This window comes from Micropterus salmoides, unplaced genomic scaffold (genome assembly GCF_014851395.1).
Source record: "Micropterus salmoides isolate LMB-PRFRI ecotype aquatic unplaced genomic scaffold, ASM1485139v1 Ms_hic_scaffold_12, whole genome shotgun sequence".
Classification (NCBI taxonomy): Eukaryota; Metazoa; Chordata; class Actinopteri; order Centrarchiformes; family Centrarchidae; genus Micropterus; species Micropterus salmoides.
Window position 1 is genome coordinate 18,841,423 of NW_024040263.1, and position 19,721 is coordinate 18,861,143.

Consider the following 19,721-nt stretch of genomic DNA (forward strand, 5'->3'; position numbering starts at 1 on the left):
TTTCTACCTTTAAAAAAAAACAAAAAAAAAAACATTCATGCAACCAACTAAAATCAACTGTCCATGACTTCCTGTGGCAGTTGCAACTGAATGATTACAGTATAAAAATAGGCTACAAAATGTCAATGTTTTTATAACTGTGACAGTGAGGTCATGGACCCACGAGCAGCCGAGGAGAATTTATTCCATCAGCAATCTGATGGTGGTGGTGTTCAGGGAAGTGCATCTTTAGGACTCCACTATAATGCTGCTAACTTGAGGGCACTGTAACAGGCAGTAGTGCAAAAACTACGTTCTCATACTGAGACAGCATGCCAGAAGAGACTGGGAATTTAAAATGGCTCAGAGAGCAGAAGGTAGGTCCTCATCATTTTAAGGACTAAAAGCCAGCACATTACAGCCATGTGCTGCAAAACTGTCTGCCTGCCTCATTACCGCTTTTCCAGTCAAGAATTGTTATTTAAATTCACTTTACTTTCTTCTTGTGGCGTTGAGACCCAGGTGACATTTTTAATTGGTATTCAATACTTGCTCCCCCCCCACATCTTTACCGTTATCTCCCCCACTTCTCCTCTCTCTGCAGTACAGTCAGCAGCAGCAGCAGCAGCAGCAAATCCTGCTGCACTGTGCCTGTCACCATTATTACCACACAAGCCTCCTTCTCCCTCTCCACCTGCTCCACCCTCATGGTCACAAAATCTGCTGCTTCCAGGGGATGAGCTTTTGGTCAGGGCGTCACAGCTCACCCCTCTGCTCGGACACCCAGACCCTTCAATGTGCAGCACAGCAGAGAAGGCTGCTGCATCACCATGCATACCATACTGAACCTTTAAGGGTCTCAGCAGTGCACTAATGAGTCAGTGTGAGATACTAAATGATTGATAAATCCAGGGACATCTGAGACACACCCTGCACTGCTGTTTCCTCGGTGCAGCCCACTTCTGTCCTTGGATGGAAATTTCAAGGTTGTGCTGCTTCAACAGGGCTCTGTGTGTTTGGTAACACTGACTGGGGGACTGTGGCAGGCAGTGGCGCAAGGTTTATACATCAAAGTCACTATTCTGGTTTTTGATGTTTCCAGAAAGTAAAAAAAAAAAGAAAAACTCTTTCTTCTCATTATAATAATTTTAAAATTGACTTTTAAAAAAAAACATCAATATCATCCCCTTGTATCGCATGTGCACCTTAAGCCACGGTAACCAAAGCCCAGTGAAACACAAAATATCTGCACTTATCTAATGTTTATACTCCTAACTTTCAGGCATTTATCTGCATGATTTCAGGAAAGGGAACCAGGTGTCCCTACCTGAGTAAAATCACAAAGAAAGCCAAATGCTGCAGGTTGTTTAACTTGTGTCTTCACTCTCTTCTTTGTAGTACAAGGAGGAAACTGAGGTCAGTGTGGACTCGACAACAGTATTCAGCAGCTACTGGAAGTAGTTTTAAGGTCAGTAGGAATGCAGTGAAATGAAAATTCTTGGCCAAAGCCGAAATAATAAAAAAATTTGCCAAATACCACACAAGTAGATTCACATTTTTTCCATCCATTTTGCCAGTTTTTTCTTTACCATTGCATAAATTAAATAGTCAAAATGTGCATTTTACTCAGTGTTTCCCCACAGGATTTGGAGAGACTATGGTGGGTCCGAGGCCTCAGAGGGTCCGGTAAAGTAAATTACATGTAATATGTTTTACATTTTCTGTGAATATAATCCAATTAATCTTATTTCCATACTGTATAGACACCTTATTTTGAAAACCAGACGTCGTCACGAGTATCCTTGCGCTAAATTCATCAAGTCCGACCCAATTTGATAAATAATGTTGTATGTGGTTCTCGTATCATGTAACATAAAGACTTCACAGCCTCTCTTCAGGTAGGACTCTCATACTGCAACACTTGTCTTTGTAAAGAGAGAAACTGAGAGGATAAAGTATCTAACCTGCCTGTCAGCTCGCACTGGTCCGTTTCAGTTACCATAAAGACTTAAATATGTGTGCACTCCAAATGTAGGTGCAGCTAGCTTAATTGTCTTCTCAGAAACGAGTGACAGAAACACTCAAAGCGGGTGAGACCGTTTGTTGCCTTTTCTAAGAAGTCAGCCTCAGATGGTATGGATGTGCTAGGAGACAATTCAGCAGAACAGTGTCTTTCTCGGACACTGCCAACATGTCAACGTAACTGTTCGGTAAAATTTATTCGGCCTTTTGACGTATTAGGCAGAACACCGAAATTGCTTTTTTTGCTATTTTCTGCCCATTTATTTTGGTGTCCAAACATTCGGTGCATCCCTAATCAAATGTTGCCATAAAGACTTCCTCTTTTGCCTACAATGGCCTAGTACACCCAGAGATATTCAAGTGATAGCTACCTCAATATAAAACATATGAGATGGTAGACACACCTATATGGTCTCACAGTATATAACGTAATACTTAAATTGATAGCCCGGGCTTTTATTTGCTTAAATCACTCTACTCACTATGTCTATATAAAGGGACAGGCCTTTAAGTCCTTAACCATCCCGGTAAATCTGATTGCTAATACTCATGCTCATTGTTTCTATGAATTGAATTAAACTGTTGAACTGTGAAGAATCTAAGTGATCTACTGATGTGTAGCATGTCCATTTTGACAATTTGGTTTAAACATTTATATTGGTATGCGTGATATAAGCAGCTTAGAATAGCTCAAGCAGGTGACCTGGTGGCCTTTAAGAGGTTTTATACATCCAAAAGAACTTCTATAAAAACCAGAGCATGGCGTCTAATTGAGACCTGATTTGTAGCTATGGCTGAAACAAGCTCATCGAGAAGCTCAACTAACTTGATTACTGAAAAGCATTGATGCTCCATTTTATCCATATAACTAACTACATACAGTGTGCGCTGTTTATTGCTGTTGCACAACGCGCTTACGCTACAGACAAGTGATGAAGACATGATTTGATAGCGCGGATTACAAAATGGAAGAAGAGAGAGAAAATAGCAGGGGAAGAAGAAGAGACAGGTCAGAGAAAAAGACAGAGTGTCCAAAGCAGGGAATCATTTCAAGCTAAATGAAAACAACTCTACAGTGTGCCTACTGTGTAGCCTACCACAACAGCTCCACAACACTGCTTCAGCATCTGAGCAGAAAGCATCCGGTCTATGCATTGAGTCCAAGGAGCGGACCTTAAAACAAGTTAACGTTAACGTCAGTATTTACATAAATCATGATTGCTAGTTGAGATGAAGGTTAGCAAAGGTAAGGCGCAATTCTTGGTTGTAAATGTGCATTTGTTGTTATTGTTCTCGGACTGTTTAGTCCGTGAGTTTGGGTTGTATAGTGATATGAGTTACACACCTGGTACCAAGGACACCAAGCAAAAGTATTTCTTAACCCCGAGATTTCCACAGTGTGGTGCGCGTACCCCTGAGGGTGCATGAGCTGCCTCTAGGGGGTGCACGACAGGAAAAATGTAATTGTGGTGTAGTAACGTAATAACTACAACAATTATTTTTTTGTGGAATTTTTCATGAAATAAAAACCTGTATTGAAAGCTTTTCTATGTAAATTTAAGATTAAAAATGTTAATAATAGTCAGCTCACTCGAAATGGCTATTTACACACTACTTTCCCGCTCCCTCTTCTCAATTTATACTTATGCATCAAATCGACGGCGTAGGTGATGGCGTAGGTGACGGCGTAGGTGACGGGGCTATGTAGAGGCTACACTGTCGCCTGACGTGCACCTCCTCAAAAATGTAACTACACGTCGAGTCGACGTGGACCGTAAGCTCTGTGATTGGTCGGCTGGGTAGCCTCGCCATAGAGAGCCTAAGGCACTCACTTCCGCTTCCGGCTCATGGGACCTTATTTTGGAAAAATTATGTACGGTAGTCAATGGCAAGAGACAACTTATCTTTTTATCCTGTTAGAATTGAACCCTGAATTACAGTTGGTCAATTTAAAATAGAATTTTGCAAGTAAAGAAAGTCGCATTTTGTTGTAAAACAGTAAAATTACATATCATTTTGTGTGAAATTGCTCAATGAACTGCATCTCTCGTCTCGCACAATATACCTCACCAACATGTTAGCGCGGTAAAGCTAGCTAATGTTCATTGCTTTCTTGCTACTAGCTAGATAATGTAGCTATGTTCCACGCAGAAATATATCTCGCCTGATGGGTTTAATCCAACGACTCCTGGCTCTTTTATCACATCATCCTCTCATGTAAGTGTTTTGATGTTAGCTTCAGTAACGTTAGCTTCAGTCATTGACATAGAAAGTTACAACGTCACATACACGACTTTTGGGTTTGTGGTCTTTGTAATTACGTATTTTCACAGTCTTATATCTCAACAGTTTTACATCAAACTACAACCTTCTTTAATTTAAAATCTGATCTTTGTTGATTAAAAAGATTTAAACACTTTAAATTAAAGAAGGTAGTAGTTTGATAACATATTGCATTAAAATTGCTCCCCTGACTTCAAAAAGACTTGAAACTAAGAATTAAAAGTCAAGAATGAAAGAAAGTGCAAGAATGAATGATCAGTTGGTACTTGTCATTGTGCGTAGGCATTTTAATTTTGTTTAATTATTTGACACAAATGTATATCTTATATGGTTATCTTTTCTTTTTTTGCTGCTGTCTCAGCCAGGTCTCTCTTCGTAACACTTTGCTGATCTAAACAGGTCTTACCTGGTTAAATAAGAAAATAGAAATAACACATTTTGCAACATTAAAGCATAAGGATCAAATAAATAAGGCCTTATGTGTTGCCGTCTCCCCTCCTTACACAGACCGTCTCCAGAGGGGGCATGGCTTGTGTGATGTACTGATGTTCATATTTTTAGAGAGTCTGAAAGATGCAGATAAACTTCCTTATCACCCACAGTTGGTTGCACATCTTTTGAATTAGTTTGTTCAAAAATAATAAAAGTGGTCTACAGTCTTAGTCTTACACGCTGACAAATCTTCATTAAGCGGGCTACTGCTTATTCTCAAACCAGTTATAGAAAAACTGGTGCTCAGTCCAGGTTGTTATGACATACACAGGCAATGTTCAACATGTATATGCTCATGAATGCTTCTGGTGTCACCTCTCATCTTTAAAGAAAGGGAAATTCAATTTGGTAAAATGTTAACAGCAAAGGAGCAGTTTTAAACTCTGGCTCCATTTCCATGCATAATAATGAAGCAACAAAGAAACTAAGAGTACATCAGAGTAACCATCTTGGATGCTAATGGCTGCTGCTGTGCTCTAAACTGCTCTCTAAATTCTGGTTTAGTAGTGAAAATGCTGTTTTCATTAACCTCTGGAGAAAGCCTGACAAGTGCAGCAGATTTTAAGCTCAGTTTTCCCTCCACTGATTACTCCTGAGAGAAAAACTTCTTTAACTGAGGAGCCCCCCCCCCCCCCCCAAGTCCAAATTTTGTGGAAATATCATGTTAGAGATATGCAACTTCACACACTGCAGGAAGTAATCATGAATTATTGATTAGAATCTCTTCTCCATGCTCCCAGGATAGATGCCACTAAGACGGAGCCCACTGAGACGGGGCATGCGGTGCACACAGATAATCAAATGAGAAATCACACTGTTGTACAAAAACACACACACACTACAAGAATCCTGCATGAAACACAGAATACAACAGAATGAAATCCATACATGTGCACACTAGCGCACGCTAGATCCTGACTAGTAATGACACAGCATTAACAGTCCACGTGGTGTGTGTGTGTGAGCGCTGCTATCATTGTTTAATGGGGCCTTTGTTGTGATAGAAGTTGAATGACACTCAGACCAGAATGTTACTCATTTAGCCCAAAGGACAAAGCAAGGCAACAGAGGGCCCTAAAACAGTCTCCTTCTAGTCCCATCCTGTGTCTCTAAAACAAGCACGCATGAGCTCCCCCCCGACCAGTCCACCATTATTAAACCCTGTGACCCTGTTCTACAAAGCCCAGGAGAAATTGACAGAAGCTCTGGAGAATACACATGACAGCAGATTTTCCATCTCTTTAGCAATTACATTTTATTAATTCATTATTTGCTGGTAGAATGGAAAAAAATATATATATGCAGCTCAGAGTGTGGTGTTCAAAGAAACGTCCGTGGACAACAGATGGGTTTGTGACCAAAACAAAGTCCTACATCTGAGGTCTGATCCAAGGAGCAGGTTGACTTACAGTAGTGCCATATTTTTGCATAGTATAGCACTGAATGGGTCTTTTAAAATCATGGCTTTTACTCAGTTACCTTGACAAGCTTTAGCCAACCAAAATGTACCACCACCATCACCTGCAAAAGGTCAACGATGATGAATTATTCATTGTCTCCACCCACTGTCACTGAAAACTCGTCCATCTGGTGAGATTAAATGAAGACCAGTGATTTAACCAATTACCGATTGTTTATTAAGCATCATGTGGGCTTTGACTATCTGTACATTTCTGCAGGTGATACCTTTCACTGTAAGTAGTATCATCATAAAAGGAACTTCATAGGCAACGACAGAAATCAGAGATTAGAGCTGAAACATTTAGTGAAATCGACTGAAAATGAATTGTTTAAAATGACAAAAGCATCTCTAGTTCCAGCTTCTCAAATGTGAATTTTTGCTGGTTCTGTCTTCTACATCAATAAAACGAGTATTATATTTTTTAAGTCTCTTTTAAAACACACACTTTTATCGAGGGCTTTTCCTGATTTTATCTGAGCTAGTTTATTTTCTCTTCTATCATGTGTAGTTGATTGTTATATTTTATTGTGATTTCTCTTTTGTTATCTAATTTGTCCTCATGGATTTTAACCTACACGGTAGTATTTCATGTCATCTTCTCTCTGTGTTTCTTTTGTGAAGCACTTTGTACTTTTGTTTGTGGAGTATAGGAATAAAGTTTATCATCATCATCACCACCACCACATGTTTGTGTTGCTGGGAGAAAACTGGCAATCTGAAGGTGTCACCTTCAGCACTGCTTACTTATTGACAACTAGCTCTAGAAAATCTAAAAGAATGACACCAAATTGAGACAGGGTGAAGCAATGGTGTGGATTAGGGGTGCAACTAATAATTCAAGTGTCATCTACAAAATCTCTTGTTTTGTCTGACCATGAGCCCAAAACCCAAACACCTTCAAAATCAATTCAGCAAATGTTTTCTCGTTTTAGTTTTAAAAAATTGACAACACCGATTAATCGCGTATCAGAATAGTTGCCAATGCTATTGGTCCAATCACTGAATTGACCAGTTGTTTCAGCTTAAATGTGGATGAGACTGAAAAACTGCAGCCATCTCTGGTAAAACTGGCACGACATCACACGTTAACACTGAATGTGTATCTGAGAGGAGGAACTGAGACATTAACGTTATGTAAATAAGAAGGAATATTATATCATATAATCAAAGTGTTTGACAATGCTCGGTCTCAGGCCAAGTCACACCCAGTTGAGGAGCTACACTGACTCAAGGATGAGCTAATCAATAGCTTCCTGGCAGGGACCTGCACCTGCTACATCATATCTACAGACAGAAAGCTGCAACCGGCCCGGTCCGTCGTATATATTTTATGTATTAGCGGCTACACGGAGGCAGCCGGGAAGAACAGCCCTGTTTAACTTGCCAGCACCAGCTGACATGAGGCTGTGGGCTAAACTGCTAGCTAGCATGTGTGCTTGAATGCTAGCCAGTTAGCGAGCTAAGGTGTGCGCTTTAGGCTGATGGACCGGGTGAACCTTATCCCGGACTGGCTGGCAGGTCGGCTCCAAGAAAGCACAACAGGCGAAAGAATGCAGCCCCGGTGCCAGGCAAAGGGAGAAACCCGGTCTCAGTGTAAACATATTAGCTGGTCTGTGGTACCTTTGTCTCCCTGATGTCCTGCTTTCCTCCTTCAGGGTACCACTGGACGCGGACAAATCCCCTAACAAGAGGCCGACTCGGGGTGTCCACGGCGCTTTCAGTGTCCGAACCACACGGAACTCGTCCTCCACCTCCACCTCCACCACCACCTCCTCCTCCTCCTCCTCCTCCTCCACCGCCACCACCACCTCTCCCACCGCCATCGTCGAGGTCCGAGTCTGAGTTAAAATCCTCCTCGCCGTGAATCATCCGTACGAGGCCAAACCGGACTGAGCCGCGGTACCGCCCGGAGACCAGGTCGTGGGAGAAGAGCAGCCGCTGGGAGCCGTCCGCCGTGGGGGACAGAGCCATAGATGGAGGCTCCGAGCCCGGGCTGCCTGCGGGAGAGAGGGTCGGGGATGCAGCTGCTGCTGCTGCTGTCGCTGTGGCCGCCGCATCCGCTGCTACGGGCTCCGCCATCGCTGCTGTTGTCAGGGAGTGATGCTAGAGCGCGAGGATGACGGTGGACTGAAAAAACGTAACCTGAAAGCAGCAAAGTGCACGTGTTTACGTCGCGACGCAGAGCGTCGTAACGCAGGGTGGGTGCGTCATCACGCAGTACCGTCCAGCACTACAGAGTGACGTGGTGCGCGCTTCAACAGGGGCGTTGTTGACAGACATGCAGGAATTTATATTCAATAAAACTGGGTATCCTGTTGTAATTGTGAGGAGCGTAAAAAACTGTAAATTCTGTTTTTATTCATTTAATTTTTATGAAAACTATTTAACTTATTGTTTATATATATATATATATATATTTCCTAGATATATTTTAACCATTTGCACCATATAGCCTGCTAAAAGACGTCTGTGACTGTGGATCTCTCTGTGTGTGTGTGTGTGTGTGTGTGTGTGAGAGAGAGAGAGAGAGAGTGTGTGTGTTTGGAAAAACAGCAACTTGTGGTGTAGGACATGTAATAACAAAAAAAACGTAAACATAAAATAAGGTCATGTTTATTAAATCATTCTTTTATATTTCCACCCAAACACTGCCAGTTGGCGCTGCTGGTAATACAAAAAGAAAACAACTTGTTTTTCTTTAAGATGGACCTTCTAGTTTTGTTCCGGAGAATCTCTAACATGATATTTCCTTGCAAGAGTTAGGAGATTGTGAATACAGACAGACATCACATTTTAAATACAAAGACTGCCTCTGTGTTTGTTTGTTTATGTTTTTTGTGTGATTGTTTTCTGTTTATTGTGAATACAGATCTATTACAGACCTCAACACCAAAAAACATACTGTACATGAGAACAGTTTACCACAGTTCCTGTTGGTAAACTGAAAAAAAACCCAATCCCAAGAATACTGGAAACCTTATTTTAAAAGAGTGTACCAAGAAAGGGTTCCTACAATTTAAGCTATGTGTTTATCTGGAGATGGAGATTATTTCCAGCCTTGTGACCTTTCCAAGGACTTCACCTTCTCTGGCACTGGACAACTGTGCTGCCTCCCAAATACAAATAACAAATGTGAAAAAAACGCAGTAAAGCTCTGAGCCCTGCTGTCGTTTGATTTTAAAAAGTGGGCTTTGTCCTGTGGGAAAGTTAAGTAAAGTTTGGTTAGAGAGGAAATCAGCTGTCCATAAAACCACTTGAAATTCTCAACAGCTTATTTAACACTGAAGAGGTGACAAACAAACTCCCACGCGTCCTGTAATCCTCTTACAGATCTGGAAAATAAGTGCGGAAAGCTCATGAACTCGACTTAAAGGCACAATGGACAGCCGATGGGAAGCCTCCCCCATAGAAATCACATGGAGAGAGGTGAGTCGAGTCCTTACCATGGCCCAGTTAAACACACAGACAGCACCCAGTCTCCTTGGTGTTACAACATTAATTAACACTAATGGTAAACCAATCGCATAGCTGTAAGTTTTCCATCATCCACTCTGTAACCAATGTGAGTCACTTTATTGGACGTAATACCTGAAACGACTCTTGATAATATGTCGTTAAGCACATCAACACCACACCAAATCTTGTCTGAATGTGGCACGACGAGGATAATTCTCAACACACGAATAGCCTATCCCTCCTGACCCCGAATAACTATGTTTACTGTTCCTTGCTCACGGGGGATGGAGGGTTTGGTCATCCAGCTCGCCTTGGGATTATAATCAGCCACTCCTGCGCACTATAAAGACTGACGGCGCGCCACTCTCTGCTCAGTCTTCACCACAGTCCTGTTAAGCACGGACCAGACACTCAGACGAGGGTGTGAGCAGTAAGAAAATCGGAGAGTAAAATCTCTATCCTTTGCTTTCCTTTAAAATATTTTGGTTAAAACAAACGAACAGTACGACCATGTCGGTGATGAGCGCTGTGCCGTTCATGAAGCCGCTCCACATGCGCTCCCCGGTGCCGCAGGGCCGCCGCCACACGCTGCCGGCCAGCGAGTTTCGCTCCCTCAGCCCGGAAGATGCCATCAGCGTGTTCGAGATTGAGAGAGAAGGTAAGCAGGGTCTTTTACTGAATTATGTCATGCATTATTGGCTGTCTTATTAATGACTTCAGGACAGTTATTTTTGGCACATTACGCACACAGGAACTTTTCTTTCTTTTACAGTGGCCTCATTTTATGTTTTCATTCACATATTGACTAAAAAAAAATTAACCTCCACTCACTGAAAATAACTCTCCTTTATTAACATAAATTACATTTAAAGAAAATAGTAAGCTTCTCTTTAAGTTGACTTACTTTAAAGTTAATACAGGGATTTCACTCTTTCCTAAATGCCCCCTCATAACATCCCTGGCTGTGATCCAGCTTATATCCTTTTCTCACATCTTCATATTTTTGGTATTCAGTACATAGGGACCATTATTCCCACTTGTGTCATCCAGGCTTCTTAATTTATAACATTTGGTTGTGACAACACTGACTCCTCCTCCTCCTCACAGCCTTCATCTCAGTGTCCGGGGAGTGTCCTCTCCACCTGGACGAGGTGCGTCATTTCCTCACCCTGTGTCCTGAGCTGTCTCTTGGCTGGTTCGAGGAAGGACGTCTGGTGGCTTTCATCATCGGCTCATTGTGGGACCAGGAGAGGCTTACCACGGTGAGACAGAGGGGAGGACACCTGGACAGTGATTTACCTCAGGATGACTGGCAAGGGAAACACAAGATGAGGTTCAAAACAGATTAACAGAAGATATTTTGAAAGATCTAAGGGAATATTTAGGGTTAATGAGGTCGGAAATTCAGTGGGTGAGGATAAATGTTACACAGATCCACCTAAATCTCTCTGGGAATATTCAGATTGTTGGGCATAAGGTTCAGCGGCCATGAAAAACATTCTTCTGGGTTTTCTGAAAATTGTGATAAAAACTCCTACTGCTACGTACTTTCAGAGCTTTTTCGTGCTGCAGTAAAACTGAAATGCTTTACAAGATTCAATATTCAAAAGTTTAAATTTGAAATGTGAAGCAAAGGCAGGTCTGCATACGATTGAGGCTGTGCATACAATTAAGAATAATAATTACAAAAAGTAAATGTACAGGGCAGTGCAAAGGATTCACAGAAGACAAAGGGTCCAGGATATACAAAGGTCAGAGGTTACAGTGTGTGAAATTAAAATTTAACTTTTTAAATGTTGAAACCAGGTTTTTAATGCTTATGTATGGGTTGAATATCATGCCATGTTTTGAAACTGAAAAAAGGAAGATTTGAACAAATCTTCAGAACTTCAAAACTTAGTTTTGATCTTGCAAAACCTTTTCATGTACGGACAGAAGCTATCGACGGTTCAACCTTTTACATCTTTTTTTCCACTCGCGAAACATGGGATGTTATTAATCCGATATATTTGAAGCTCCAAAGATATGTGTTTTAGCTCACTTTTGAATTCATATCATATTGAATTCAATTCCACGATACAAATAGCATCCTATCCCCATTGACTGAGACACATTCGGTTTCTCTTATTTTCCCAAATGTGATTCTGGTGCCAGAGTCGCTCGACTGCCCCACAAGTAGTCAGGAATCCGAGCTTAACTTTACAATCACATGTAACTTTGCTAAACAGAGGCCACATATGTAACATTACAGGAAATGCTAAGATGTACAGTGTAACAGTAGAGAAGAATCTTAAAGTCAGCGACCTTTATCAGTAATGTTCATTAACTTACATAGCTATCACAGCAAAAGTTGGTTAACGTTAGCTAACATCGGCCGCCGTAAGCTACCGGTCATACCAAAGTAAGGCTGTAGCGGCAAATCCCCTCAGCGGGTTGTACTGAGCAGCGGTGGGCTTTATTGCTTATGTATTCAGTTTCTCTCTTCCAAAGTTACACTGTCTGGATTTAAGACTGAAGTACCAGCTGTCTCCCGAACAGCAGTGTGAAAACTGGACTCTAAACGGACTCTTTCAACTGCGTGTTCCTTTTGGTAGTTAAAACTTGTCAATAAAGCCCAACAGGTTTCCCAACAATACAACCCGTCCTTACACCTCTGCAATCCCTCTCGGTTTCCCAGGATGCCCTGACTCTCCATAAGCCTCATGGGACCACCGTCCACATCCACGTCTTGGCCGTCCACCGGACCTTCCGCCAGCAGGGCAAAGGCTCCATCCTGATGTGGCGCTACCTGCAGTACCTCCGCTGCCTGCCCTACGTCCGCCGCGCTGTGCTCATGTGCGAGGACTTCCTGGTTCCCTTCTACCAGAAGTCAGGTTTCAAGGCGCAGGGCCCCAGCGAGATCACTGTGGGGCCCCTTGCCTTCATCGAGATGATGTACCCAGTCAGGGGCCACGCCTTCATGCGTCGTAACAGTGGCTGTTAAGAACAGAGGGAGTTCATGTGGATTCTCCTTGGCTATCAGTGATGGTGGTGGACTCCCCCCTTGGAGACAGGATAAGGGGACGTCAGAGCAGCTTTGTTGTGCGCGAGCGACCAACGCCGTGTTTGTTATCATCGCTGAGTGAGACTTGTTCAGCAAGCAGTGAGGTGCTGACTGAGCCTGCAGAGAGCCGAAAACAAAGAGCTGCCATCCGGCTGCAAAACAACAGCTGTTTGGGAAAAGTGGTTCGGAAACTACAAATATATTGATCTGTAGTTTAGTATGAGTGAAAACCAAATCATTAGAGCGAAGTCCTGAAAGAACATTACAATTCTGTTTTGGTATAAAACAATTTTATTTTTGTTTAGACACATTTGTTGTTGTTTTCATTAGAACTCAGCTGCCCTGTTTCTTTCTTCTCGCTCTTTTTTTAAATCGAACATGGATTCTGGCTCTCTATGAAGCCAATAAAACCAGTATCTGCCCATTACTAATGCATTCTGTCTGGTACAGTTTTGTTTTAACAGTATGCCTTTCACACCAGCATTAGAAGGTTACTGTTACGCTTTGTATGATAATGATTTGATTATGATAAGGAATATGCCAAAGTAAACAGTTAACCTTCACGGACTATGGAATACAAGGGAGTGATATCAGTAATCAAACTTCAGAAAATAAATCAAAATGTTAAATTGGACATGTCTGTTGTTCTATATTAAGATTTGAGTGGTCCTGTCTGTCCATCAGTGACTGTAACAAAAGCCTGTGGCTGCATTGTGAGCATGTCTGTCATGTCTAGGTGTGAACAGTACGTGACGTATTTTAAAGAGCAAAATATATCCTTTCATAAAATACATGTACTTTCCAGATTTCTCCTTCATAGTTTCTTCTTGCCTTTTCCCTTGTAGACAATCACCACTTCTGCCTCCCAAAGTCTTGAATCAAGACAAATGTTTTGTTTGTTTTTTACGTTTCAGTGTTAAAATAATAAAAAAAGTTCTATTTTCTAGCACTTTTGCTTTTAGGTCTTTTCATTTACAATCACTGCAAGGTGCTGTCGTGGTATTGCAGATTTTTAAATTGCCATTATTTTTCTGAGCTCTTTAAAGCAACACTATTGTACCTTAAAATAACAGCTTCTGAATCACTTTGATGGGACACTGACCTGTAATAAGGAGAATGGTGCCTTGTGTTAACAAAGTCGTTGGGCTCGCTAGTTTTTGATCATAAGCCAAACCCAAATCATTCTGCTTCTCGACCACATAACAGTAATGTTGCTTTAAGGACTTCTCGGCCATGTTCGCATGAAAGCTGATGTTTAAAGATGGAAGCAGCAGTTGAGAAAACAATATCAGAGCAAGGGCCATTTAGTAGCTTTTCTGGGGCTTTCAATTATGTCGCATTATTTGAAAGGTTTAGGGACAGGAATTAAGCATTTGGGATTGTTGTTGGATTAACAACATTAAAGTAGATACAGGAAAATATAATTTGCAGTTATTCTTCCTTTAATGTATAAATTCAAAATTTCTCACTGGCGTTGTGACAAAAGCAAAGAAAACTGACAGACAAAACAAGTTGTGATGCCAGATACAAACAGTGTTCAGTAGGTAACTGGGACAAACATTAAATTAAACTTCTCACTTAAACACACTAACAAACCTCATTATCACTAGAATGGCATTTATTTTGACATGACTGCTTTAACACACATAGATTTTCACATATAAAACTGAAATTCATTGGAAACTTTTTATTCCTATAAACAGAAAAAGGGTGAATGTATTTGGTCCCAGTGCACACAGCACATTGAAGATGTGGGTATTTGTGATTCAGATCAAACACTCACATGCTCACGTCAAAAAGGCACAGTAAAGAGGTTTCCACTTTGCCCGCTTCTTGTATGAGGGCGGCATCTTATGTCACAGATGACCTTCACAATCTAAATACAGTCATGGTATAACGGATTAAAATATTTGAATTATCCAATATACAAACTACTCTGCATGTTTTTCCCCCACAACTCTCAACAACACTAGACAATCAGTGAGAGAGCGCCACAGACAAACTCACATAATCTCATAACTCACTTAGTTACTCACATAATCCTCTACACACGAGTCATTACCGGGACTTTACTTAACAGTTGGGGTCAACACACATTGCAGGATCATGAACGACAACAAACTAGATCCAAGACAAAAGCCGGGAACCTGTGAGGGAAATATTTCACTTCAGGTGTTAGGACTTTTGAAATCACACTGTTACACGTATCACATTGTTAGGGACCCACCCGAAAAGCAACAATCTACTGTGGGTCAAGGACCACAGCAACAATAAGCCGCTAGGGTCCAGACAATGTACGCGTAGGGGACCATATTTTGTATAGTTTGAAGAAAATCCTATGTCTGCGGCAATGCCACTTTTTAAAATCATCTTCCTGGTATTGTTTTTATCAAGGTGAGTGTTCACAAGTATACCTGGTAAAAAATAAGCCTTTTATGGTACATTTCACAAACATATTAAGGCTCAGATTAAACACAAATTACATGTTGTGATTCTGTGGCTGTTTGCTTTCAAAAAATACAATAAAAACCTGCTTTGGTCTAAATATTGTTCATTTACAAACTGGTTTAGGCACCATTGTGACAAACATGCCCAAATATAAGACATTGAAGCAGAGCTTGTGTTTGTGGCAGTGATAAAACTAAGTGATTGTGAAAAACAACATGCAGCATGTGAAGTTGCTTTGGTAGGTTCGGGTCAGAAATGTGTTCATCATTGTTCACAAGCAGTTTTCAAAAGTAAAATGAGGCATCGTTGTAAAATGGCATTGTCTGTTTAAGGCAACTAGTGGTTTTAGATAGAAATCAACCACTTGTTATTTGACATTAACTAATCCAGCTGCACAGTTAATACACATTTCACTCCTCCAAAGAATATTGACATGCCCAGTACGTACATACAAAACAGTGGAGATAAAAAAACAAAACAGTTTTTAACTCCTGAAAGTATTTCACCAGACACTGAGATGCAGCAGAAGTGAATGACAGCTTTTGTAGTGTTACTGAAAACAAGAATTAGTAGCAGGAAGCATCTGATGTATCTGAGTTCACTGGGCCACAAGGTACCTAATAGCCCACTGTGGCACCAGCCTTCCTTTTCTCAGCTGTTAGTCGTCCAGAGTTCAAGGAGATGATGAGAGTGATTGTAGACAAGAGGAGTCTTCTTCTATCATTTGGCTTCTTTAGATTGATGTGACTTTTCATGAACTGAAGGAACCAGACAGTCTCTTGCTCTGTAGATCTTTTCCATTATGTCCACCCAGCTCTACGCAGTTTTGTCGTCCTGAGTATCTTTTCCTGTCCTCTGATTCTGAGGATTAGCAAATTAACAAGATAGGCAGTGCCAGACTTGACTGAGGATTAAAAGGTTGAGTAAAGTTTTACAGAAGTAAGCAAGTCAGCAAGCTGAAGAGAAGAGATTGATCCAGTTCCTTTCAAAAGGACATTGATCAGGTCCTTTAATCTTTTTTTGATAAAATAAGATTGTCACATTTTTAAAAAGGCCTGACCTGGAAACAGCTGACCTAGTCATTGGCTAGAAGATAGCAGATCAGTAGCACAGAGGATGTAGTCATAAGTAGCCTAGAGACTATTGTACCACATCGTTAATGTTGTGGTCTATGTCGTACTTTTCACAGAACTTGCTTGTGAAGGGCAGACAGGTGAGATGCTCCAGCCAGTGCCAGTTAATCGGGTAAAAATAAAACCAGACGATGAGCGAAGAGAACAGCCCGATGTAGGCCAACATTGAGACAGCAATGAGTATACGTTTCCGGTACTTGTCAAAAGTCCCGAAGGTGACGTAGGGCAAGAAGGCAAAGGAGAGCAGCATGCCGCTGAGGAAACCAAAGATGTGGGCGATGTTGTCGATCCACGGCAGGAGGCCGCACAGGAAGAGGAAGAGGACGATACACACCAGTTTGAGAAAGGCCTTCCACGGCTTCTCCAGCATCTGCCAACCTTGAAATAGCTCAACAAACAAGCAAGCAAGGAGTCCAAACTGAGACCCTGCTGGACCCACCTGGAGGGAGAGAACAAGAGACAAGTTACAAACTATTCTGTAATTCAACTTAAAAGCAAGTCATGAAAGGACGGACAAATGGTTTTAGTCCTTACAAAAAACAGAAAGAGTTCTTCGATATTCCCATTTGACACACATCATCACACATGTGTACGGGGGATATAATGATGTAGAACATTCGAAACAATTACAATTAAATCTTTTTTAAACAAATACGCATGAGTTAAAAAAATTTCAGTCCCTTTTCCTCAACAAAATAACTTAATATATCTTAATAGAAATATTAAATGGTAATTTGTTTGCGATTCAAATTAATTAAATCAAACATTTATTGAACATTTGTTATATTTATAGAGGAAAATTATATTGTGATAATTATAATTTTAATTTTATTGCCCAGACCAATATCAATGTGTTTTTAAATGTAAGTTATTATTTCTTTATTTTCAAAAAGGAATGAAAAAGTAGGGATGTTCGGCCACTGAAATTAATCGGCCGAAAATAGCAAAAAAAAGCAGTGTTTTGGCCTGAAGAGAGGCTATGAAGTCTTAATGTTACGCGATACGAAAACCACATACAACATTATTTATCAAATTGGGTCGGACTCGATGAATTTAGCGTGGGGATACATATGTGACAACGTCTGTTTTTCAAAATAAGGTGTCTATACAGGATGGAAATAAGATTAAATGGATTATAAAGTATAAGTATAAAACATATTACATGTGTACATTAAAAGTAAATGGACACATGTAATTTACTTTACCCCACCCTCTCGGGCCTCGGACCCACCAACCATATTCTCTGAAATCCTGTGCAAAACATTGAATAAAAAGCACATTTGACAATTTAATTTTTGCAATGGTAAAAAAAAGCAACATAAATGGGAAAAAATAGAAAAACCTTGTTCGGTATTCTGGAAAGTTTTTCATTATATTCGGCTTCGGCCAAGAATTTTCATTTTGGTGCATCCCTAGAAAAAATCTATTTGGGGAAATAATAGACATGCTTCTTTTTTAGCTCTGTTGACTGTGTTTCATCGACAGAGTGACCACCGCACTGAACCAGAAATAAAGTAAACCAACTGTAGCTACATGTCACGGGCAGACAGTGTGTTGTTAGTGCTATTGAAGAATAAGGAGCACACCAGTATCTAAAAAGAGCCAAGTGAGATTTGCAGGTCCGTTTACATGCCATTTAATGTGCTGCAGCTGAGAGGCTAATTAGCTACCTAGCCTGCAAGCTGATGGTAGCAGCGCACTTTTCCCTGTTGAATGTTTGGTCGCTCGTTCAAGACAAAGCAGGAGCAGGACAAAACGTGTTGTCATGTTTGTAAGTTAGATAAGAAGGAGACTTCAGCAGGGAAGCCCGTGGCTCTTGTGTTGTGCAATAGTCTGCTTTCTGACTCAGTGGGATTGTCTGCTCATGCAACGCTGAAATTGCTGCTTTATGCAAGATTTGATGGGCTGAATAGCAATAAGGTCTCCATCTATGTATCTATGTAAGGTCCATCTATGTAGACAGATACTGGAACGATATTCTAATAATCTGTCTAATAATGCCAAACTAGGGGGCACCATCCTGAAACCAAAAATATGCATTTCTCCCTTTTGGCTTTTCTCTCAAAAGGAGAACAGGTGAATCACAGGGCAAATATGTGCTGTAGCAGATAAAAAATAATCTTGACCATTGCCAGGAGACTTAATTCTGAACCCGGGAGTACTAACTGTTCATTAGTGAGTGAGGAATACCAACTCACAAACATCTCTCTCTGGTCACAATATATGTGGTGACTGTGAAAACTGATGAAGATTTTGTTCATGTTAACTGTACAAATGCAGGTTTAGCTGCACGCCGTCTGCCTAGTTCTGTGGAAAAAGTATAGTACGAGCCCTCGGTCAGGCAGTAAAGGTGAGCAGATTAGACTGACGTCAGGGCTGAGTTTGGAGGCTTGGCCTGGTCAGTGGCAGATGGCTAATCAGTGAAGACAGTAAACTCCCACAAACAGAAAAAGAGCATGGCACTGCAGTCCACCCACACACTCCAGACACGCAGGTTGACACGTTCCTAACACACACCATGGTCACTCGCCATTGGTTGGGTTAAAAAGTTTGGGAAGTGATGTTAATGGAGGCGGCAGTGACTGGGACTCTGCTAACCATTATTAGTGATTTACTGTTTATCACATAAATTATTATTTTTATTAGTTTCTAGCAGTATGGGTGTATTTATGTCAAGGGATGCGAGTTTCATTTGTCCACTCCAACTGTCATCACACAGACTCCTTTCCTCCACTAATAATCAACGAGTAAAAATGCTTCTTATAGACAACCTGATCAGAAGTAATGTTCATGTTTAATGCTACTACCCAATACTTATTTATTTTATTTTTTACTTTCTGCACATGCACACCTTCTTGAGTTTAATCGATATGCTTTCCTGGAAAGATGCAATAGTGGTCCACATTTGGTCATTTATGCAGAGTCGCTCTATTAGTTTTTCCAAATGATGCATTTGGTGGCATTGACTAGCATCCAACGGGTTTAAAAAAAAAGCTACCTTTCTGTTCACAGCAGCATGAGTGAACTCTGATGAATATGTTCAGTACAAACGTGCAACATCAGGTCAGTAATAGAGCAAAGCACTTGACACAGGTCCATCAAAAGTTGGCTTGATGTGAGAAGCTCGGTGTTGTGCATGTTAGAGTGGTTCTCTCTGAGCGCTTAGCATGGAGCATGTAGAAAGGACATAGTATTGTTATCATTTTGTTTTTTGAGATAATGTAGATCCTTTGAGAGTCATTAATGGGACCGATTACCTCCTGAAGGGGGAAAAATGTTCTCTGTACTTTAACAGCAGCCACTGAAAGGAAACAGGGGAAACACGCCAGGACTTTGGGCAAGAATATGAGTTACACCAAGCACAAGTATTCATTCCTACACTGAGGGGACCAAAGTCACCAAT

At 41.0% G+C, this 19,721-nt stretch overlaps 3 protein-coding genes across 7 annotated transcripts in view; 1 reads left to right on the forward strand and 2 right to left on the reverse strand.

The window, feature by feature from the left end:
* ube2o (ubiquitin-conjugating enzyme E2O) overlaps nt 1-8,606 on the reverse strand; it is a 36,636-nt gene extending 28,030 nt beyond the window's left edge. For both annotated transcript variants that reach the window (XM_038713833.1, XM_038713834.1), the window contains exon 1: nt 7,859-8,606. In XM_038713833.1, the coding sequence (XP_038569761.1) occupies nt 7,859-8,317 (459 nt within the window). In that variant the 5' untranslated portion in view covers nt 8,318-8,606. The remainder of the gene's footprint in view (nt 1-7,858) is intronic.
* A 1,532-nt stretch (nt 8,607-10,138) lies between these two features.
* aanat1 (arylalkylamine N-acetyltransferase 1) lies at nt 10,139-13,543 on the forward strand. Its single transcript, XM_038713840.1, has 3 exons — nt 10,139-10,352; nt 10,802-10,956; nt 12,372-13,543. Exons 1-3 carry the CDS (start codon nt 10,205-10,207, stop codon nt 12,675-12,677), a joined length of 609 nt encoding a protein of 202 aa, XP_038569768.1. The 5' UTR covers nt 10,139-10,204; the 3' UTR covers nt 12,678-13,543.
* A 615-nt stretch (nt 13,544-14,158) lies between these two features.
* Nucleotides 14,159-19,721, reverse strand: part of LOC119899311 (inactive rhomboid protein 2-like) — a 43,478-nt gene continuing 37,915 nt past the window's right edge. For all 4 annotated transcript variants that reach the window (XM_038713836.1, XM_038713835.1, XM_038713837.1 and 1 more), the window contains one exon: nt 14,159-16,757. In XM_038713836.1, the coding sequence (XP_038569764.1) occupies nt 16,326-16,757 (432 nt within the window). In that variant the 3' untranslated portion in view covers nt 14,159-16,325. The remainder of the gene's footprint in view (nt 16,758-19,721) is intronic.

What these genes read in the sequence shown, in the direction of transcription:
- aanat1 (XM_038713840.1), top strand. Translation starts at nt 10,205, where the DNA reads ATGTCGGTGATGAGCGCTGTGCCGTTCATGAAGCCGCTCCACATGCGC. An exon ending in GTTCGAGATTGAGAGAGAAG is followed by an intron (nt 10,353 to 10,801) that starts GTAAGCAGGGTC and finishes TCCTCCTCACAG; the next exon opens with CCTTCATCTCAGTGTCCGGG. An exon ending in ACCAGGAGAGGCTTACCACG is followed by an intron (nt 10,957 to 12,371) that starts GTGAGACAGAGG and finishes TCGGTTTCCCAG; the next exon opens with GATGCCCTGACTCTCCATAA.